This window comes from Microtus pennsylvanicus, chromosome 9 (assembly GCF_037038515.1).
Source record: "Microtus pennsylvanicus isolate mMicPen1 chromosome 9, mMicPen1.hap1, whole genome shotgun sequence".
In the NCBI taxonomy this organism is placed as follows: Eukaryota; Metazoa; Chordata; class Mammalia; order Rodentia; family Cricetidae; genus Microtus; species Microtus pennsylvanicus.
Window position 1 is genome coordinate 109,116,785 of NC_134587.1, and position 19,364 is coordinate 109,136,148.

A 19,364-nucleotide genomic window follows, 5' to 3' on the forward strand; every position below is an offset into this window, starting at 1 on the left:
TGGGTGGGGTGAAGTTGCGAGCCTACCACATCTACAAGGAGAACATAGGGACCAGGCTGGTGGTACAGTCCTTTAACCCCAGCACTTGGGCAGATGCAAGTGAATGGGTTGAGTTGAAGCCAGCAAGGTTAACATACACAGGCTAGCCAGGGCTACACACTAAGACTTGGTAAAAGGCCACAAAGACGCTTGCCTGATGGGGACCCTTTATTTTGTTGGCAAGGTCCTGGGGACAATGATGAGAGGGTTAAATGAAAGGATTACTTGATTTAAGCAGTGGACACCTCTGGTGTTGGTGCCTGCGTGTGCCCATTGGCATCACCGGTACAGCCATTGGTGGCAGCAGGTGTGGACTCTTTCTTATGTGACAGCGGGCTGGTGGCCGCCATCTCTCCTGGCTTGATGCCTGGGCCTGAGCGCTCCATCTTGTGCTCTAAAAGCATGTGGTTCTGGGGCGGGAGCCCCACACAGGCCCTGCGGGGACAGTGTGGGTTCAGCAGGGCTGCCCCGGGACTGCTCTGCCCAGCCAGCCCTGTGTCCCACCCTTCACCAGGAGCACCTGAGAATGTTCTCGATACAACTGCGCTGGCGGAAGAGTGCATTCACCACTGGGCTGCCAGGAGGCACGAGTGGGGCCTTAAAGAGGAAGCTGAGCAGCGACAGCACCGGGTGGAAGCCCTGAGGCTCAGGGTCCGAGTCGGTGCAGAAGCTCACTCGCTGACAGAGCTCTGTGAGCAGTACTAGGTCCAGCATGATGGGCGCCGCCAAGAGCGAGTCCTGGGTGGGGGTTGGCAAAGGCATGACAAGGGTCTGGCAAATCCACACCCACCCCCGCCTGCCACCGCCCTCGGTACCTCACAAGTGTTGTGGAGCACCAGGGTGTTGGTTCCACCCAGCATCAGCTCTGAGGTGTACTCGTCCAGGGCACGCTTGCTGTCCCCCACATAGGGCACATACTTGATCACCACCTGTGGAGGCGCATCAGGTCACAGCCCAATCATACGACACCAGGCCCCTGCCTGCCCACAACCCCACGCACACAATGATCTGGCTCCTCTCCTGGTGCGTAGAGGACACTGTTGCTCTGAACCATGTCGTCCACCACGTTGCTCTTTGTCACCTCCTTGGAGCGGAACTGCAGTGGTGCAGACAGGTTCTGCCCATCGTTGTTGCCCAAGTGGTTATAGCTCACGATGGACATGGTCTGCGTGGTCACAGAGATACTGTGGATGTAGGGACCCTCACCAACCCGAGGTCCTGGCCTCCTTCCGGGCACCTCATGAAGCCCCCAGGTACCTTCAGGCCAGAGCCGATGAGGAAGTCCACTAGAACAGACTTGACCTTCGTCTGACCAGACTTGAAATCATCCCCACCCACGAACACATGGCGCTGGAAAGCCAGCTCCAGGGCACCAGGTACCAGCGTGTTCTGTGGGGACCCGTTGAGAAAGGCGCAGCCCTCCAGGATGCTGGCCACGGCAAAGAGTGTGGATGGTGACACCTCCAGGCCAAGCTGAGGGCAGACAGGCAGTCAGCCCAGGCTCTCTCTGGCCTTGATCCCCAAGAATCCTGGGCGCGCACCCACCTGGATAGTACGCAGCAAGTTTTCAGCTGTGTCATTACGACCTGGGACCACCTCGCAGAAACGCTCCGTATTGGCGGTCCACAGCACGATGACCTTGTCCAATCCTGCACTGGATCGGAAGTCTCGAATGTCCTTTCGGATCTGCTCCAACTGGGAAAAGATGGGGCTAGAGGAGGAGGAAGCTGTCCAAGCCCTCCAGGGATGTGGGCTACTCTTGGGGACAGGGTGGGTGACGGTGGGGATGTAGCCAAAGGAAAGGACCAGTTAACAGGTGACTGAGCTGGGGAAGCCAGTCGAGGCTCCCACCTGTTGTGCACGAGTGCCAGGGATGAGGTTGTCTGCACGTGCTGTCTGGTTGGCAGCGATGAACTCAGGAATGTAGACAGAGGGCCGGGGACGCAGGTTCTCCATGTGGGGCCACAGCTGCTCTTGCAGGCTGCAGTTCAGGACCTGTGCGCGCCGCATCGCCTCGGCCAGGTTTAGTGACGAGATATCCCAGCCTAGGTGTGGGGACTCTCACACTGAACCCATCCTGTACCCTGGGCCCTCCCACACGTACGTCCACCCCACCCCGAGGTTCCGCCCACCGTCAAACACCAGGTCGTTGGGGGCCACCATGGGTAGAAGCGCGCTGAAGGGCACGAACACCTCCCGGCCATTCCCATCCAGACCCAGGTTCACGGTGCCCGCCTGGGTCAACGAGCCGTAATAGTTTGCTTCCTGGGGAGTAGCAAGAGGAGTAGGTAGGGTGTTGAGGGGGTAGGGGTCCGGCGCGCTGGGACCGCAAGCTCCAGAGGCCACGCCCCCGCCCGCTCTTGCCCGAGACCGAAGATGACACCACCCACACCTCACACGGCTCCGCCCCTCAGGGTCCTCCCCGTCCTCTCGCAGCGGCACGGGCCCCCACCTTGCGACCAGTGCGCGTGGGCCATGTCAGACGCAGCCGGTTGGCCAGCACGGCCGCGGTGAGCGTGGAACCGTTGTTCCCACCCCAGCCTACAAGCATGACCCCGAGCCGGGGCACCTGCCGGGCTGTGCGGAAGGTGAAGCGAGTAGCAGTGGGCTGCACCTAAGGACGGGTGGGGAATGAGTGGCGGAACCTCAGGCTCCTGGTGTCCACCGCCCCCCGGGCCCCGCGCGCACCCGCAGCACGCCGCCCTCGCGGCTGACGCGTGTCGTCCGGTACTCATAGCGAGCCTCGATGGCCTCGGCGCTGTAGACTACGTCCGGGCTGTCCACCAGGATCTCGGCGGCGGGCTCCATCGCGGCGAGCTATGGGCGAAAGCCGGTGAGCGTGAGCCCTCCACCCGGGGCACACCCTACACCCCAGGACAGGACCGCACTCACCGGCTCCGAGTGGGCTCGGGCTACGGAGGCGGACAACGCGGGACACCAGGGCGCGCGCGCGGGCAGTGGAGAAAAGGACCAAGGCCACGCCCCGGCCACGCCCCTGCTGGGCGTAACGAGCGGCCCAGGGTTCGAGGCGCTCTGGACCCAGGTGGCCGGAAGCAGCCTTAGGCGCGAGCTCCGTGCGCATTGGCTCGCTGCGCACTCACGTTGTACCGGGACACCGCGGCAGCCAATGAGCGACAGCCACCGTCAGGGAGGCGGGGCCCCGCTTGGCGAGGGGCTCTTGGTGGTCCTGGAGCTGAGCTAAACTGCGCTCTCGTAATCCTTGGCACTGTCCTGCGTGACCAGGCCAACGGGAAGGGACAGGGTGGCCAGGCCAGCGCTGCCTCCCCCTCAGCAGGCATAGCGATAAGGACCGTGGGAACCCAGCGGGCAGGCGGGGGAGGCACTCCAGAATTTTCCAAAACAAGTGGCCTCCTCCTAGTGGAAACTTTCCCCTGCCGGAGCAGGGCCAAAAAGGAGGATCGTCCACAATGTCTGCACGAAAGGGAGGGGGGCTGCGCTTCGTAGGCGTCAAGATTATTTGTTGTTGGTTGGTCCAGATAACCTGAACCAATCCCAATATGAAGGAACAGAAAGGGGACTGTGCACATCCCGGTGAAGAGACCCTGGCAGGATTCCTGGAGGGACTGTTGGAGAGGGTTTTGATGTTTGAAGAAGAGATTGTCAAGGAAGAAATACAGGCAAAGCCCACTGCATCCCCTAAAGTAAAGCTCCAGGGAGAAGCTCAGATGCGAGTGGGGTTGTTCCCCGGGGGCCGAGGATCCAGATTGTGCTGTAAAGATCGCTGTGTTGTTTTTTTTTTTTTTCCCGTTCGTCTTGGGGTTTACTTCAATAGAAGTGGAGGGTATCTAATCAGTCTGATTTAGGTAATGATACTGCCTGCTGGCCAACTTGTCATCCAGTATTTGGGAGGCTGAGGCAAGAAGATTGCAGTTGGGACATTTATTGGGCAAGGGACCCAGAGCTGAAAGCAAGCAAGGCTGACGAGAGGACTTGGCCCAAGAGTCCCTTCTGGCCTGGATGTGGGGCAGTGTGTGTGTTCAGGAACCATTGTGTCAGGTGTGGGGGGACAAGGGTCAGCCGCTCCAGGGCCGAAGATGGCAGAGAATGGTCATGCTGTTCCCAAGTGGTGGGTACACAGCAGACCGCAGGGCGCCTGGCTCTCCCTTCCACCCCCTCAGCCGCCTCAGAACTCTTAGAAGTTCAGCCAAGGTCTCGAGGCAGACTGACCCCAGCCCTTGAGAACAAACATGCTCAGACTCTGCCCTGGCCCAGACCCAGCCTCTGCTATCTGCTTGGAGGTGGCCAACGGTGGCCAAGCCCACCACTCAGCTCCATGGCCTCAGCTGAGTGCAGCTTAAAACACAGCATCACTTTTTGCTGTGTGCACTGTTGTTTTAAAAACAGGCCCAGGAAGTCTTCCTGCCCCATCCGCAGTGGCTGGAGCTAAGACACCTCCTCCTCACCAGGCCTTAACTCCTCATCTGCGGGCCTTGGTGCTGCAGGAGAGCCAACTCTGTGTGTGCCCGAGCACCCTACCACCCCAGCCTGCCTGCCTGGCCTCACCCCTCACCTCACCACAGGGAGCTCTGGTCTAAGCTCACTTAGGACCACCCCACACCCTTCAGTGACGTACACAAGGCACAGCAGGGATGCGAGTCCATCAAATTTATTATAGACTTTAAAAGTCGGTGGTTCACCTGCTTAGTGTACAAAAGACGGGTTCAGAACAAGGGTCCCAAAAAGGCACCGTCTCTCCTGTCAATTGTAACGTTTTGGCAAAAGTGAAGACTGTAAACACCAAGTCCATGGCTCAAAGTAGACTATCCACTGTACAGTCCAAAGGCAGAGACCACCAATAAGTTAGACCATCTTTAACCTGCCAGCACCAGCAGTTCCAGAGCCTGGCCCTGCCCTCCCTTCATAAATCTCAGACAGACAACAGAACAACAAATCAGACCGATTCAACTGATAGTTCCTGGGTGGAGTTCCCAGGGCAGGAAAGGGGCAGTCTGGGCTAGGTGTACCCAGAGCCTGCACAACGCACTGTGCAGAATCTGGCCCAGCCCCATTTAGAAACCAACAGTCATTCAAACATTGAAGGATCGGTTTCCTCTAGGGTCTGGGGACCCCAGGGATTCCATAGGAAAGCTAATAGCTGTGTGGGGTAGAACTGGACCAGGCAGGTGCTTCCTGGCTGCCAGGCTCTTTGGAAGCCATCCAGAGACACCCCTGAGGTTTAGAAAAATAAGACATCTGGGCCGGGCGGTGGTGGCACACCAGCTCTCAGGAGGCAAAGGCAGGCGGATCTCTGTGAGTTCAAGACCAGCCTGGTCTACAAGAGCTAGTTCCAGGACAGGCCCAAAGCTACAGAGAAACCCTGTCTCGAAAAAAAACAACAATAACAACAACAAAAAATAGACATCTGTATTTGAGTTTCTGCCCTCCCCGTTCTGCAACCATGGGTAGCAGTGCCCCTGCCGCCCCCAGCATATCTCCAACACAGCTTCTCTCTGAATGTGCACAGTTCAGAACCCACTCTCACACATAGACACACGCACACACCAATGGCCCCTAGGATTTGGGGTATGAGAAGACGAGGCACAGTAAGAAAGCAGCAATTGGGGGCCTGCGCCCTGGAAAAGGCAAGCAAGGCACCACTTTCAGGCCCCCCCGCCCTGTGGGAACCCAGCAGAGAGGACCCCATCACCCACAAATGGATGAAGGGACAGAGTGGGGCCAGCAGCACAGGACCACACAGCCTTGGTGTGACATGAAGGTGTGTATGCAGGGGGTGGGGGGCTGACGACCATATGCTGCTGAGGGCACTGCAGGGGGTTTTGGGCATAGCCGGGAGCTACAGTGACCAGGACCTGGTACTCTGCTGACTTTCCCTGGAGCGTCTAACCCTGGAGGTGTGGGCCATGGAGAGGCACGGAGTAGAAAAAATACAAAAATAGACGGTCTCTGCGCCGGCGAAAGGGCCAAGTTCATAGAAAACTAGAAAAGGCAGGCGGAGCATCAGGACTGCCCGCTAGCACGCTAGGGCCAGGCCTGCAGCTGCCGTTGGTCAAACTCTGCGATGAGCCGCTTGATGTGTGCCAGCTTGCGGTGCAGGTACTCACAGCGTCGCTTCTCTCTGCTGTAGTTGGTGTTGGTCTGTGAGGGAACCAAGGGCCACCGGTGAGACACATCTGCCCAGCAACCTAGGCCAGGCAGGCTTCCCCACTCAGCACCCACGCTGCCTCACGCACCTTTTTGATTTTCCGGTATTCTTGAAGAATCTGCCCACGGGTTGTCTGGGGGAAACAGTAAGAACTAATTATATCCCACCTTGGAAAGCTGAGGAAGCAACCACCTAGACAGGCAGAGCACAGCCTTCCTGCACTTCTTTCAAGGGTGCAGGGGACATGGCGGGGGAAGACAAATGGTGAAGTAGCCACACTAGAGAAACCTGTGTGAGCTACAAGACCTCCTGACCTTGCCCAGGCCCTACTGCAGGGACTTGTGGTCAAACCCTGGTCATGGGTAGTTAGCAGTACCTCATACTCCTCGGAGCCCTGGCTCAGCTGCCTGAGCTGTGCATCAAGCTGCGTGAACCTGCGCGTGATCTGCTCAATGCGTGCGTGCAGGCTGCGATACTCGCTGTACTCAGCATTGAAGTCGTTCTTGTAGCTCTGACGCTGCTCTGATGACGAGATGGCAGGGTATTTCCTGAGGGACGATAAGGGTTGTTGGGGCTCAAGGGCACAGTGGTTGGCAGCACCTGGCTCAGGCAGGTGTCTGGGCCTGGGTAGGACACAGCCCAGGTAATATACTCACAGCAAATAGTCCGTGGTCTCAGAAGTAGACGTGGGGACACTGGCACAGGCTCCATTCAGACCTGCATGAGCAATGCACCCTTAGTCCAGGGTCAGTGTGTGTGAGGTTGCAAGCCATGCTTAGATGGCCACAAGTTGGCACTAGCAGTGGACCAGGTGTCAAGGCCAGCTGGCCACAGTGGAGACCCACTGTCCAGGCTACTGGCCTCTAGACAGGTTGGCTTGAAGCCAAAACAGAACTCTGAATATTCAGTGTCTGCACTGAGCTGGAGACAAACCCTGACGGCGCAGACGACCAGGCAGGTACGGTCTCTGGCAGCACAGCAACTGCAAACACAGCAACACTGAGACCGCTGGGCCCTAGCCCTCTGCAGATACCACTGCAGACTGGGCCAGTCAGGAGGGGTTCCTCCACATGGCATCCCCAACCAAGCCTATGACCAGGAGCTGGTGGAACCTACGAAGGGGTGAGGCAAGGTGCAGCCCTGCCAGGAAAAGCACCACGTTCCAGCCATGTAGTTCATTTATTTGACTCTGTAGCCTGGGCTCCCCTCCATGGCGGGATTGATAGGGTACACTTGCTGCTTCCCTGGACTAACAGCTCAAAGTCCCCACATACCTTGTTTTGACCAAATGCTCTCAGCCTAACCAACATAGGCTTCAGGGCCCCGACCCGCAGTGCTGGACCACAGGTCTTGCGCTCTGGAGCTGACCAGGTGGACAAGGGCTCTTAGAGCAGTGTGCCCCATGTGTAATCACAACCCTTTGAAATTGTCCTCCATCAGACAAAGCCAGAGGTTATCTGTGGCCAATGGTTTGCATGCCCACAGCGGCCTCAGTAGTCCCTAAAGGTCTTACAGCTACTTTGTGTCTGTGAGTTCCTAGCACCAGCAGAGCACACAGCCAGTACAGTCCCTGTAACGCCATACCCATGTGTTCACCACACTGTGGACACAGGGCTCCGGAGGCCTCTGCCTCACTCCTCACGGTATATCTTCCTGTCCCAGCAGCCATTGCTCCCTGGCTCAGTACACCCGTCTGTGCCTTGGCCCTCCCTGACTCTCTGTCCCAGGGCATCTCAGTGCTTCCCATAGCACCCCTGCCTGGGACTGCAGGCTGGTGGCCAGCAGCCCCCAGGTCCTGACCCCAGGGATGCTCTCACACCCCACACCTAGTGACTCAGACAACAAGATAGTACTGACCTGGGGTATCTGGGAGCAGCGCAGGGGCATCAGGCTGTGGGGCGGAGAGCCTGTCCTCAGGGGGCCGTTCCTTGTCTTTGTGCTTCTTGGACTTCTTCTTGGGTCGGCTATGGGTATGCGAGGAGCCAGCAGGTCGCTCAGACTGGGAAAAGTCCGTCAGCAGGGGCAGGCTGAGGTGAGGGGCTGAGGCTGGGGCTGGGGCTGGGGTAGCCTCTTGGTGCTTGTCCTGGGCACTATGGCCTAGATCATTGCTGACATCAGCTAAGGGGTCATGGGTCCGTGGGGGCTCCAGCCGTGGGGGCAAATGGCTAGAGCTGAGGGTGTCCGTAGGGGTGGACCCCAGGGTAGGCAGCAGGGTCTCGTGGCCATTGGGGGCACCCAGCTTGCCATTGAGGGTGGGCTGTGCTCGCTGTGTGAAGTGTGAGATGCGGGGCTTCTTGCTGGCCAGGGGGTCAATGAAGTCTGTGGACTGAGGTCGTTTCTGAGAAGTGAGCAGAGAAGCCTGTGGGAACCAGAAGCCACCTTGAGGGTCTGCTGTGGCCACACGGGAGTGCCTACACACAGCTGGGCAGGGCTTACCAATCCCTGCATATCAGGTGCCTGCCCGACTGGTCAGTGACAGGCACTCTGCAGGTACTTGACTGTGGGCACTGGAGGATGAAGACAAGGTCCCGAAGCATATGGCCATCCAGACAGACAACCCCCGCCCCCGAAGAAAGCAAGTTCCCCAAGGGAATGTGGCTCAGGCAGTGGATGTTGGCCACACAGGGCTGTGGGGCACCAATGAGGACCCCACACTCACCCATCCTAAGGCAGGTACCTGAGAGGGTGAGGCGGAGCGGCCATGCTCCCGGGGTGGGCTGGAGGCAGTGGAGTCTGAGTTGGCACTCTGTGGCTGGCACAGCTTTCTGCAGGAGAGTGGTACAGGCACTATGTTAGTACTACAACTGCGCCCAGAGGGGCTGCCTGCACGGCATTCGCCAGGCGGAGGACTCCTGGGTCCTCAGGGAGCACTCCTGCTCTGCAGGCTGAGGTGTGGGTGGTCAGCACCTGGGACCACAGTTAGCACAACCCCAATCCTGTGTGTCAGCTCTAAGTCTGTATGTGGTCCTGCTATGCACATGGTATCACACACACACCGACTGGCTCAGCACTCATCAGAGGGAATGTCATCAGCAGTGGTGACTAGTCCCAGGTATGCTGGTCCTGCCCGCACACTCATATGAGGGCCAGTAAGAGACCAGGTGAGCACTTGGCTCAGGGAGCCCAGCACTGGTGGAGGGCGGAGACAAGGAGGTGGGTCAGCAGTTAAGACCCGAATTGTCTCTGTAAGACCCTGACTCAAAAAAGAGAGAAAAGAAACTCAGGAAGCAGATGTAGGTGGATCTCTGAGTTCGAGGCCAGCCTACAGAGTGCATTCCAGGACACCAAGTGCTACACAGAGAAACCCTGTCTCAAAAGCGGCAAAAAAAAAAAAAAAAAAAAAAAAGGAAGGAAGGAAGGAAGGAGGAGGAGGGAGGGAAGGAGGGAGGGAAAAGGAAAGAGGAAAGGAAGAAAAAAAGTATGTGGCGAGTGGCAAGCCTAGGGCTTCTGTCAAGATGTTCCCTCCCAGCCTCTCCAAGCACTTGGAACCCAGGCTCTAGCAAAGGCACAGGCTAGGAGATCAGCCCAGAGTGAGCTGCTGTCCCTAACCTTGAGGAATCAATAGGAATCTCTCAGTGGGAAATCACTCCAGAATCAATTAGCTATTCCCCTCCCAGTACCAGCACCAGGGGAAGCATTTAATTATCGTGCCGCTCTCCTGGAGTCTGCCTCCTGCACTCCATGGGCCCAAGAGGCTCATTAGAAGCCATGGGGACACGGATGGAACACCCTGGCCGGCAGGAACCTGCAGTTGGTTGGGGACAGCTATGATTGTGAGCCATCTGTCAGGCTGAAGCCTGTCCAAGGTCCTCTGAGGCTGGGGCTGAAAGGGGTGGGAGTGAGGCTGCTACCACCCAAGTTTACACAGGACCTTACCGCATGAGCACGCGCTTCAGCAGCTGCTGGTCACCCTCAGAGTAGCCGGGCCAGTCCTTCTGCACGTCCTTGTACATGCAGTCCCGCAGTGTGCATGTGCCGTCTTTGGGGTTTACACTGGCTACCTGCAGGATATCCAGCTGTCACTGACTGGCACTGCATAGTCTCTGGGGTGGTGAGTGCTTAGGGAACACAGGACTCTACAGGGACATGGGCAGCAATGATCCTACCTCAGCTTCCCTGCACTGGAGCGACAGGCTCACACTGAAGGTGGAGACTGTCTTTTGGATGAGGGCCAGCATGGTGTGCTGCCGTCAGCCCCTCACAGGCCCCTACCTATTTCAGATGGTGACAGCCAGGAAGTCCTCTCTCACTCATTCCAGGCTATCTGTCAGCTGACGCTTAGAACATCTCATCAGAGGAGCCTGAAGGGGCTAAGGCCATGTCTGTGCTGGCCTTGCTGGCCGCCAGTGTGAGGCATATGCACACACCAGCCATTCAACTGTGCCAATCTGAAGTACTCTTGAGGTGTGCTGGATCTGAGAGGAATGGGTTATATTTTCTGGGTTTGGGAGACAAAGCCTTGACTTGTAGCCCAGGTTGGCCTTGAACTTACAACTTCTTGCCTCGGGATGCTGGGATCACGAGTATGCCAGTATGCTAAGCTGGCAGGGACTTATTACTGGTTGAGTAATTGCTTACTTCATGATAGCACTGAGATCTAGATGCTGTACTGTCATGCCACTCAGCTTCTGCACAGCATGGACACATTCCCATACACAGGCTCTTCCATGCATGTAGTCTCACTGACCATCTATTACTGCCCTGGGGCAGACCTGGTTCCTTTGGTCAATCCACCCCCTGGTCCTCCTCATTGCAGGTGCTCAGGGCCTCTGGAGACCCGTGGAGACTGTAAAGGACCAGACCAATGGGTGACAAGACAGGCCTGTTCTGTACCTGTGGGGTCCCACTATCACACAAGATACATCATACATTCAGAGTGAGGCTGGTCGAGCTTGTTATGGTCAGGCCTGGTATGGCTGACCACAGAGGCCCTGGGAGCCCCATGTTGCATCTATGTGAACTCCATGGGCCGAGGTAGAGGGTGATCATCACCTCTCCTGATTCCAGAGCTTTCTGTGAGTCTTTTATTTTATTTGTTTTTTTTTTCAAGACAAGGTTTTTCTGTAGCTTTGGAGCCTGTCCTGGAACTAGCTCTTGTACACCAGGCTGGCCTCGAACTCACAGAGATCCACCTGCCTCTGCCTCCCAAGTGCTGTCTGTAAGACTCTTGATATTATATTGTCACCCAGAGCACAGGGGCGAGGCCACCCCAATCCACCTCTATGCTGGTTCCCAAGGTCTGGCTGGTGCTGTCATTTTTTTTTTTTAATTTCACATGTGTGGGAGTTTTGCCCGAATTTCTGTGTCTGCACCACGTGCATACCTAGTGCCCACAGGGACCAGAAGAGGGATTAAGATCCTCTGTAACTGGAGGTACAGACAGCTGTGAACCAACAACATTGGTGCTGTGAACAGAACCTGGATCCTCTGCAAGAGCACACTGATCCTAACCACTGGGCATCACCGGACAGCAAGCTCCTTTCCCAAGTGAGCAATCTCACCAACCTTGGCTGGTAGCTTAAAGTCAGCAAGAATGCTCACCATCCAGTGTCCCAGGAAACACTGTGGGTGGGGACAGCAGGAAGGCATGACCCAAGTTCCCATGGATAGTGCAGGGTTAACAGCAGTCACAGACACAGCTCTGAGCCGAAACTGTGCAACCATACCATACCATACCATACCATACCATACCATACCATACCATACCATACCATACAGGTCTGTGGGCACTGCCTGTTGTGGGCACTGCTAGGGAAGAACCCAGTACATTTCTGCCACCCCAGGAGGCTGGGCCTGAGACCACCGTGGGGTCAGGAAGCTTGTGTGGTCAGGCTGGCCTGCACCTACCTGCTGCAGCAGGCTGTCCAGGGTTTCCTTGTCCGCCTGCGTCAGACCGTCCTTCTGTAGCCTCAGTAGCAGCTCAGCCTTCCTGTAGGGCCTCAGGGCCAGGAGGTGCAGCACCCGATCTCGGAAGGGCCTCAGGACCACACTGCTGGCTCCGCTCCCACCACTCTTTCTGATGGCACTGGCCAGGTTGATGGGGGTGGCCCGTTTCCGGGAGGGCACCGCATCGGCTGTCCCTGGCGCTGGCTTCCGGAACTGAACTTTCTTGCCTGCAATGAGAGCCTGCGTGTTTCGGTGCAGCAGACAGCCAAATACCATGCCACAGAGGGTGCACCAGGTTTAGGACTCATGAACAGTGTCAGTGTCCATGGCAGAGCAAAGCAAGCAGAAGGCAAGAGGAGAGAGGGGAAAGAGGCTGAGCAACTGTGAATGTGTGGGCATCTTGCCACAGCCCAAAGACAGAAGGCACCGGGGCTGACAGGTGCCCTGCACCAGCTCTGCTTGCTTCTGCAGATTTAAAGGTACCGCGGCTGCTTTGCAGCCTCAGCCAGAGCTCTGTGGCTGTGAACGCATCAGGAGGCCATCCTGAGCAGCCCTTCAGGACACAGCAAGTCCAGCACCTGGAAGGCCCCTCCCTTCACAATCTGGTTCAGTCTGGTATGAGACAAAGTCTCACTGTAGCCCCAGCTATTTTTTTTTCAAATGATGTATTTATTTATTATTATATAGTGCTCTGCCTGCATGTGTGCATGTAGGCCAGAAGAGGGAGCCACATCTCATTATAGGCAACCAGGTGGTTGCTGGGAATTGAACTTAGGATCTCTGGAAGAATAGCCAGTGCTCTTAACCGCTGAGCCATCTCTCAAGGCCCAGCCCAGGCTAAATTGACTCATCATTCTCCTGCCTCAGTCTCCTAAGTGTGCCCTAGTTAAACAGCAACAGTCTTAGAAATCAACATGGTACCTTAACAAGGTGTGACAAGTGAGGTTGCTAACCAAATTGTATCCACAGAACCACAGCTTCGTTCACATGGGTGCACACCCCATCCTGACCTTGAAGAGGGGTCTCTGTCATCACGGACAGCTCAGAACTCCAATACCACAGGCACACAGGAAGAAGACTAGCCATGCTCACTCTACTCAAGACCCACCCAAAGCTGCACCCCACAACATGTGGAGTATGGGGGAAACAATGTGAAATTCCAACTCTTATTCTATTATGAAATAGACACCTATTTATTCCTATATGTTTGAGCACATGTGTGCAATGGCCAAGGGGGCCAGTAGAGGGCACCGAGAGCTGACACTTGGGTGCTGGAAACCAAACCTGGGTCCTCGTTCTAAGACAGAGTCTCCAGTGGACCAGGCTGGCCTCAGACTCATTACATACGCTAAGCAAACAGGGAAAAAACACAAGGCTGCAGTTCTGCATGAAACTCTAAGGCAACTAAGAATGCTAAGCTCCTGAGAAATAGCCTCCCCAGAAAGGCATTCACCAACTAACATGCACATGAGTACATAGCCGAGCAGGTTCCACTTGCACATTAGAAATACATGCATTACTTTAAACATAAAAAAACACGCAGACAAAACAAGGCCCTTCCTTCCTCCCTGGGACTGCCTGGTGCTGTCCCATTGATGGGTTGTTCTCAGGAGGCCAAATTCACCCACCTCCCAGTCTGCAGCTTGTGGCCACAGTACCCTTTGGAGGAGTGGCTGGGGATAACTGGAGAACTAAGTGGACCTGAACCTATGCATAGCTCTGTACCTCTCAGACTTGGAGAGGACGGCCGGCCCAGGTCCCTGTCCTACTTGAGGCTCACATGTCATCTGTAGCCACAGCCCCATACTCCAACACCCTGCAATATGAACCTCCCTTTGGTATGTCCCAGCCTCCTGCTTGCCACTCACCCATATAGCGGCCTCCAGCCTTAATGACAATGGCACTTCGGCTCCGAGTCTCCTCCTCTGCCTGCGCCATGCTCTGCCGGGCCTTCTGGTAGGAGTCATCGGTGGCACACACTGTGACCTTATCCTGGATGCTGCCCAGACAGTCCAAGTGAACATCCCCATGGCTGTACAACAAGAGGAAATGTCACCATTAGGGTGCCACCTGAGCCACGCCGAGCCAGCCTCAGCACCACAGGAACAGGCAGCAGTCTGAGGGCAGGTAGCCTTACCTGGAGACATATTGTTGGATGCAGTCAAAGCTGCCCTGAGGGCTGTCTCGGCCAATGTTGGAGAGGTAGAAGGAGAAGGCCCGCACCTCCTCGGGGCAGTCAGGCTGGGGTATGGAGATGTGCTGTGGGGAGAGGGAGGGTTACTGTGGTCCTTAGCATGGGGAGGCTGCAGCACAAGTCAGCACTCACTCCTCACAGAGACCATTCACTGGCTGTCAATGTGCAACCTGCACAGAACGTGTGGGCATCTTCCTCTGTGGCACCTCCTGGCATGAAGGGACATGATGGTCACTCATCCTTACCCTCTTGCCAGGCTTAGCAGCACAGGAGCTCACCCCAATCATTGAGCAGTCCCTCGGATTCCCCATGAAGGTAGAATGCCCCAGCTGCCACAGCTAACAGGACAACATGCGCTCCTACCAGCGGATGACTGCAGACACAGTGTAAACGCCATCCTATGGCCCTGCATGTCAGCAACCAAATCTCAAAGGCCCCATTGCCTGCATCTGCCTTAATGCAAATATGGGATTTCTGTTTTGTGTGTGGTTTTTGGAGACAAGGTTTCTCTGTGTGACACCTCTGGTTATCCTGGAACTTGCTATGTAGACCAGGTTGGCCTTGAACTCAAGGATATTCACCTGCCTCTGACTCTTCAAGTGCTAGGACTACAGGTATGTGTTACCACCACTGTCCAGCTCAAATGTGTTTGTTTTAGGAGCCTAGCCCGATCTCAGATTTGCAATTTGGTCTAGGCTGCCCTTGAACTCCTGACTGTCCTGACCCTACCTCCTCAGGACTGGGGAGACAGGTGTGTACTACACCTGGTTTGCTTGGCACATGATGAACACAAAGCCTCAGGAATGCTGCAGACAAGTATTGCACCCACTGATTGTCTAAAGAGGGATCCCAGCATCTGAAATGTCAAACCCTGGCCTGCCTCTTACCACTCACCCAGGCTGTGAGGAGTACACAAGCATGCAGCCTCAAATGTGCATACACAATGCTCACACATATCCACACATATGCGCACTCTCTTCTGCAGCCTGCCCAGACTCATGCCATCGGCTGAGGTCCCTCCGGGCTGTGGGCTCAGGGAACTGCAAGGGCCTCTACGCCACCTGTCCTTGACACATACTCCCAGCTTAGGCAATAGCTGACATTCCCTTGGCACAAGCCCTGAGTTGCATGTGGCTGATGCCACAGCCAAGGAGTTGGGCTCTTTGTACATGACATCACACAGGGCTGGCAGCCTGAGTTCAGGGTCCTGCAGTACACAGATGAAAAGTCTCATTTCCTGAGTCCTTACATAGCACATCTCCACAGAATATCATTGTTAGAGTTGATCAAAATAGCTAAAGATTAATAAAGTTAGCAAAGAAAAAGACTATACCTATGCAGGATTTCAGACAGAGAGAATGCTGGGAAGAAGGCAGAGATGCCAGATAAGTCTCCATATCATTTTTTCCTATATCATCATTTCCTATTACAGGAAAAGATGAGTAGACAAGGTAAGATCACATACAATACCACAAAGAACAACATGAAACCAGTAAAACGGAAAGACTCTACAACAGCAAGACTTGAACAATCAAATATAGATGAAGCAGAAGAAAATGACCTACAAAATAACTTCAGGACAATGTTTGTGGAAATGAGAAATTCCCTCAAAGAAATGGAGGAAAAAACAAAAAAATTGGAAGATATCAGCAAATTCCTCAAAGAAAACCAAGAAAAGCAATTAAACATATGAAAGAAACTATTCAAGACTTGAAATCTGAAATAGACAAAATAAAGAAAACACAAGCCAAGGGAATTATAGAAACAGAAAGCATGAAAAAAAACAATCAGGAACCAAAAAGGCCAGCATGAACAGCAGAATACAAGACATGGAAGAGAGAATCTCAAGTGCTGAAGATACAATAGAGGAAATATACTCATCAGTTAAAGAAAACATTGAATCTAACAAAAGCTTAACCCAAAATATCCAGGAAATATGGGACACAACGAAAAGGCCAAACCTAAGAATAATAGGTATAGAAGAAGAAAAAGATCAACTCAAAAGCACAGAAAATATATTTAATAAAATCATAGAAGAAAACATTCCCAACCTAAAGAAAGATATGCCTATGAAGATATAAGAAGCTTACAGAACACTTAATAGACTAAATCCAAAAAAGTCCCCTCACCACATAATAATCAAAACACTAAACATACAGAGTAAAGAAAGAATATTAAGAGCCGCAAAGGAAAAAGGCCAAATAACACGAGGCAGACCTATCAGAATTACACCTGACTTCTCATTAGAGACAATGAAAACCAGAAGGTCGTGGTCAAGCATTATGCAGACATTAAGAAGAAACCACAGATGCTAGCCCAGACTACTATACCCAGCAAAACTTTCAATCACCATAGAAGGACAAAACAAGATATTCTAGGACAAAATGATATTTAACCAATACCTAGCCACAAACCCAGCCCTAAACAAAATACTAGAAGGAAACCTCCAACCCAAGGAAGTTGGCTACACCAACAAAACACAGACAATTGATGATCTCAAAGCAGCAAATCCCAAAAGAAGAGGAAAACACACAAATTAACATCACCAACAACAAAAACTAAATTAACAGGAGATAGCAATACCTGGTCATTAATATCCCTTAATATAAATGGACTCAACTCACCTATAAAAAGGCACAGGCTAACAGATTGGATACAAAAACAGAATCCATCCTTCTGCTGCATACAAGAAACAAACCTCAACCTCAAAGACAGACATCATCTCAGAGTAAAGAGTTAGGAAAAAATATACCAATTAAATGGACCTAAGAAACAAGTGGGTGTAGCTATCCTAATATCTAACAAAATAGACTTCAAACTAAAATCAATCAAAAGAGACAAAGAAGGACATTTCATATTAGTCACAGGAAAAATCCGTCAAGAGAAAATCTCAATACTGAACATCTATGCCCCAAACACAAGGGCACCCTCATATGTAAAAGAAACACTTCTAAAGCTTAAATCATACATTAAACCCACACACTAATAGTGGGAGACTTCAACACTCCACTCTCACCACAGAACAAGTCTGTCAGAAAAAAAAATAACAGAGAAATAAGAGGAACTGACAGATGTTCTGACTCAAATGGATTTAACAGACATCTATAGAATAATCCATCCAAACAAAAAAGAATATACCTTCTTCTCAGCACCTCACGGAACCTTCTCAAAATTTGACCACATATTAGGTAACAAAGCAAACCTCAACAGACACCAAAAAATTGAAATAACCCCAATGTATCTTATCAGATCACCATGGCTTAAAATAAGAATTCAACAGCAACACTAATTCCAGAAAACCCACAAACACATGGAAATTAAACAATGCTCACGTGAATGGGTCAAGGAAGAAATAAAGGGAGAAAATTAAAGGCTTCCTAAAATTCAATGAAAATGACCACACAACATAACCAAACTTATGGGACACAATGAAAGCAGTGTTAAGAGGAAACTTCATAGCACTAAATGCTTATAAAAAGAAGCTGTAAAAAAAAATCCCACACTAGTGAATTAACGGAACATTTGAAAACTTTAGAACAAAAAGAAGCAAACTCACCCAAGAGAACTAGATGGCAGGAAATAATCAAAGTGAGAGCTGAAATCAACAAAATAGAAACAAAGAAAGCAATACAACGAATCAATGAGACAGAGTTGGTTCTTCGAGAAAAATCAACAAAATAAACAAACCTTTATCCAAACTAACCAAAAGTCAGAGAGAGAGAGAATATCCAAATTAACAAAATCAGAAATGAAAAGGGGGACATAACAATAGACATGGAAGAAATACAGAGAATCATCAGGACATATTCCAAAAACCTGTACTCCACAAAATTGGAAAGCTTAAAGGAAATGGACAACTTTCTGGATAAATATCACTTACCAAAACTAAATTAAGACCAGATAAGCAAATAAAACAGACCTATAACTGCTGAAGAAATAGAAACAGTCATCAAAAGTCTCTCAACCAAAAAAGCCCAAGAGGTTTCACCTCAGAATTCTACAAGATTTTCAAAGAAAGACTAATATCAATACTCCTCAAATTGTTCCACACAATAGAAATAGAAGGAATATTACCAAACTCTTTTTATGAGGCTACAATTACACTGATACCCAAACCACAGAAAGACATTACTAACAAAAAGAGTTACAGACCAATCTCACTCATGAACACTGATACAAAAATACTGGCAAAATTGAATCCAAGAACACATCAGAACCATCATCCACCATGATCAAGTCAGCTTCATCCCAGAGATGCAGGGATGGTTCAACATACAGAAATCTGTCAACGCAAACTACCATATAAACAAACTGAAGAATAAAAACCACATGATCATCTCATTAGATACTGAAAAAGCTTTTAACAAAATACAACATCCCTTCATGATAAAGGTCTTGGAGAGGGCAGGGATACAAGGAACAGACCTAAACATAATAAACACAGCATACAACAAGCCAACAGCCAACATCAAACTAAATGGAGAGAAACTCACAGCGATCCCAATGAAATCAGGAGGAATAAGACAAGTTTGTCCAATCTCTCCATATCTATTCAATACGGTCCTTGAGGTCCTAGCTAGAGCAACAAGACACCAAAAGGGGATCAAGGGGATACAAATTGGAAAAGAAGTCAAACTCTCATTATTTGTTGACGATATGATAGTTTACGTAAGTGACCCCAAAAATTCTACCAAGAAACTTCTACAACTCGTAAACACTTTAATATAGTAGTATACAAGATTAACTCAAAAAAATCAGTAGCCCTTGCCGGGCGGTGGTGACACATGCCTTTAATCCCAGCACTCGGGAGGCAGAGGCAGGCGGATCTCTGTGAGTTAGAGACCAGCCTGGTCTACAAGAGCTAGTTCCAGGACAGGAACCAAAAGCTACGGAGAAACCCTGTCTCGAAAAATCCAAAAAAAAAAAAAAAATCAGTAGCCCTACTGTACACAGATGATAAATGGATTGAGAAAGAAATCAGAGAAACATCACCCTTTACAACAGCCACAAATAGCATAAAATATCTCAAAGTAACTCTAATCAAACAAGTGGAAGACTTGTATGAAAAGAACTTTAAATCTTTGAAGAAAGAAATTGAAGAAGACACCAGAAAAATGGAAA

The 19,364-nt window shown here is 52.0% G+C and overlaps 2 protein-coding genes across 3 annotated transcripts in view; both read right to left on the reverse strand.

The window, feature by feature from the left end:
• Window positions 1-194: 194 nt before the first annotated feature.
• Isyna1 (inositol-3-phosphate synthase 1) lies at window positions 195-3,108 on the reverse strand. Its single transcript, XM_075987181.1, has 11 exons — window positions 2,932-3,108; window positions 2,728-2,856; window positions 2,492-2,653; window positions 2,172-2,304; window positions 1,891-2,084; window positions 1,585-1,734; window positions 1,297-1,512; window positions 1,040-1,204; window positions 855-968; window positions 560-777; window positions 195-474 (listed from the first exon to the last, which is right to left on the reverse strand). The coding sequence occupies exons 2-11, from the start codon at window positions 2,845-2,847 to the stop codon at window positions 270-272; spliced, it is 1,677 nt and encodes a 558-aa protein (XP_075843296.1). The 5' UTR covers window positions 2,848-2,856; window positions 2,932-3,108; the 3' UTR covers window positions 195-269.
• A 1,542-nt stretch (window positions 3,109-4,650) lies between these two features.
• Ell (elongation factor for RNA polymerase II) overlaps window positions 4,651-19,364 on the reverse strand; it is a 55,632-nt gene continuing 40,918 nt past the window's right edge. The window contains exons 3-12 of one of the 2 annotated variants that reach the window (XM_075987201.1): window positions 14,187-14,308; window positions 13,918-14,081; window positions 12,007-12,276; window positions 10,040-10,160; window positions 8,841-8,928; window positions 8,021-8,501; window positions 6,820-6,880; window positions 6,540-6,711; window positions 6,252-6,296; window positions 4,651-6,156 (exon numbers count right to left, since the gene is read on the reverse strand). In XM_075987201.1, coding sequence (XP_075843316.1) covers window positions 6,040-6,156; window positions 6,252-6,296; window positions 6,540-6,711; window positions 6,820-6,880; window positions 8,021-8,501; window positions 8,841-8,928; window positions 10,040-10,160; window positions 12,007-12,276; window positions 13,918-14,081; window positions 14,187-14,308 — 1,641 coding nt within the window. In that variant the 3' untranslated portion in view covers window positions 4,651-6,039. Of the gene's footprint in view, window positions 6,157-6,251; window positions 6,297-6,539; window positions 6,712-6,819; window positions 6,881-8,020; window positions 8,523-8,840; window positions 8,929-10,039; window positions 10,161-12,006; window positions 12,277-13,917; window positions 14,082-14,186; window positions 14,309-19,364 lie in introns of both variants that reach the window. The other variant, XM_075987200.1, reaches the window with a different exon arrangement.

Coding starts and splice junctions, on each gene's coding strand:
- Isyna1 (XM_075987181.1), bottom strand. CDS start 2,847: ATGGAGCCCGCCGCCGAGATCCTGGTGGACAGCCCGGACGTAGTCTAC. Junction 1,735..1,890: donor CTGGCACTCGTGCACAACAG/GTGGGAGCCTCG, acceptor ATCTTTTCCCAG/TTGGAGCAGATCCGAAAGGA. Junction 1,205..1,296: donor TCATCGGCTCTGGCCTGAAG/GTACCTGGGGGC, acceptor GTGACCACGCAG/ACCATGTCCATCGTGAGCTA.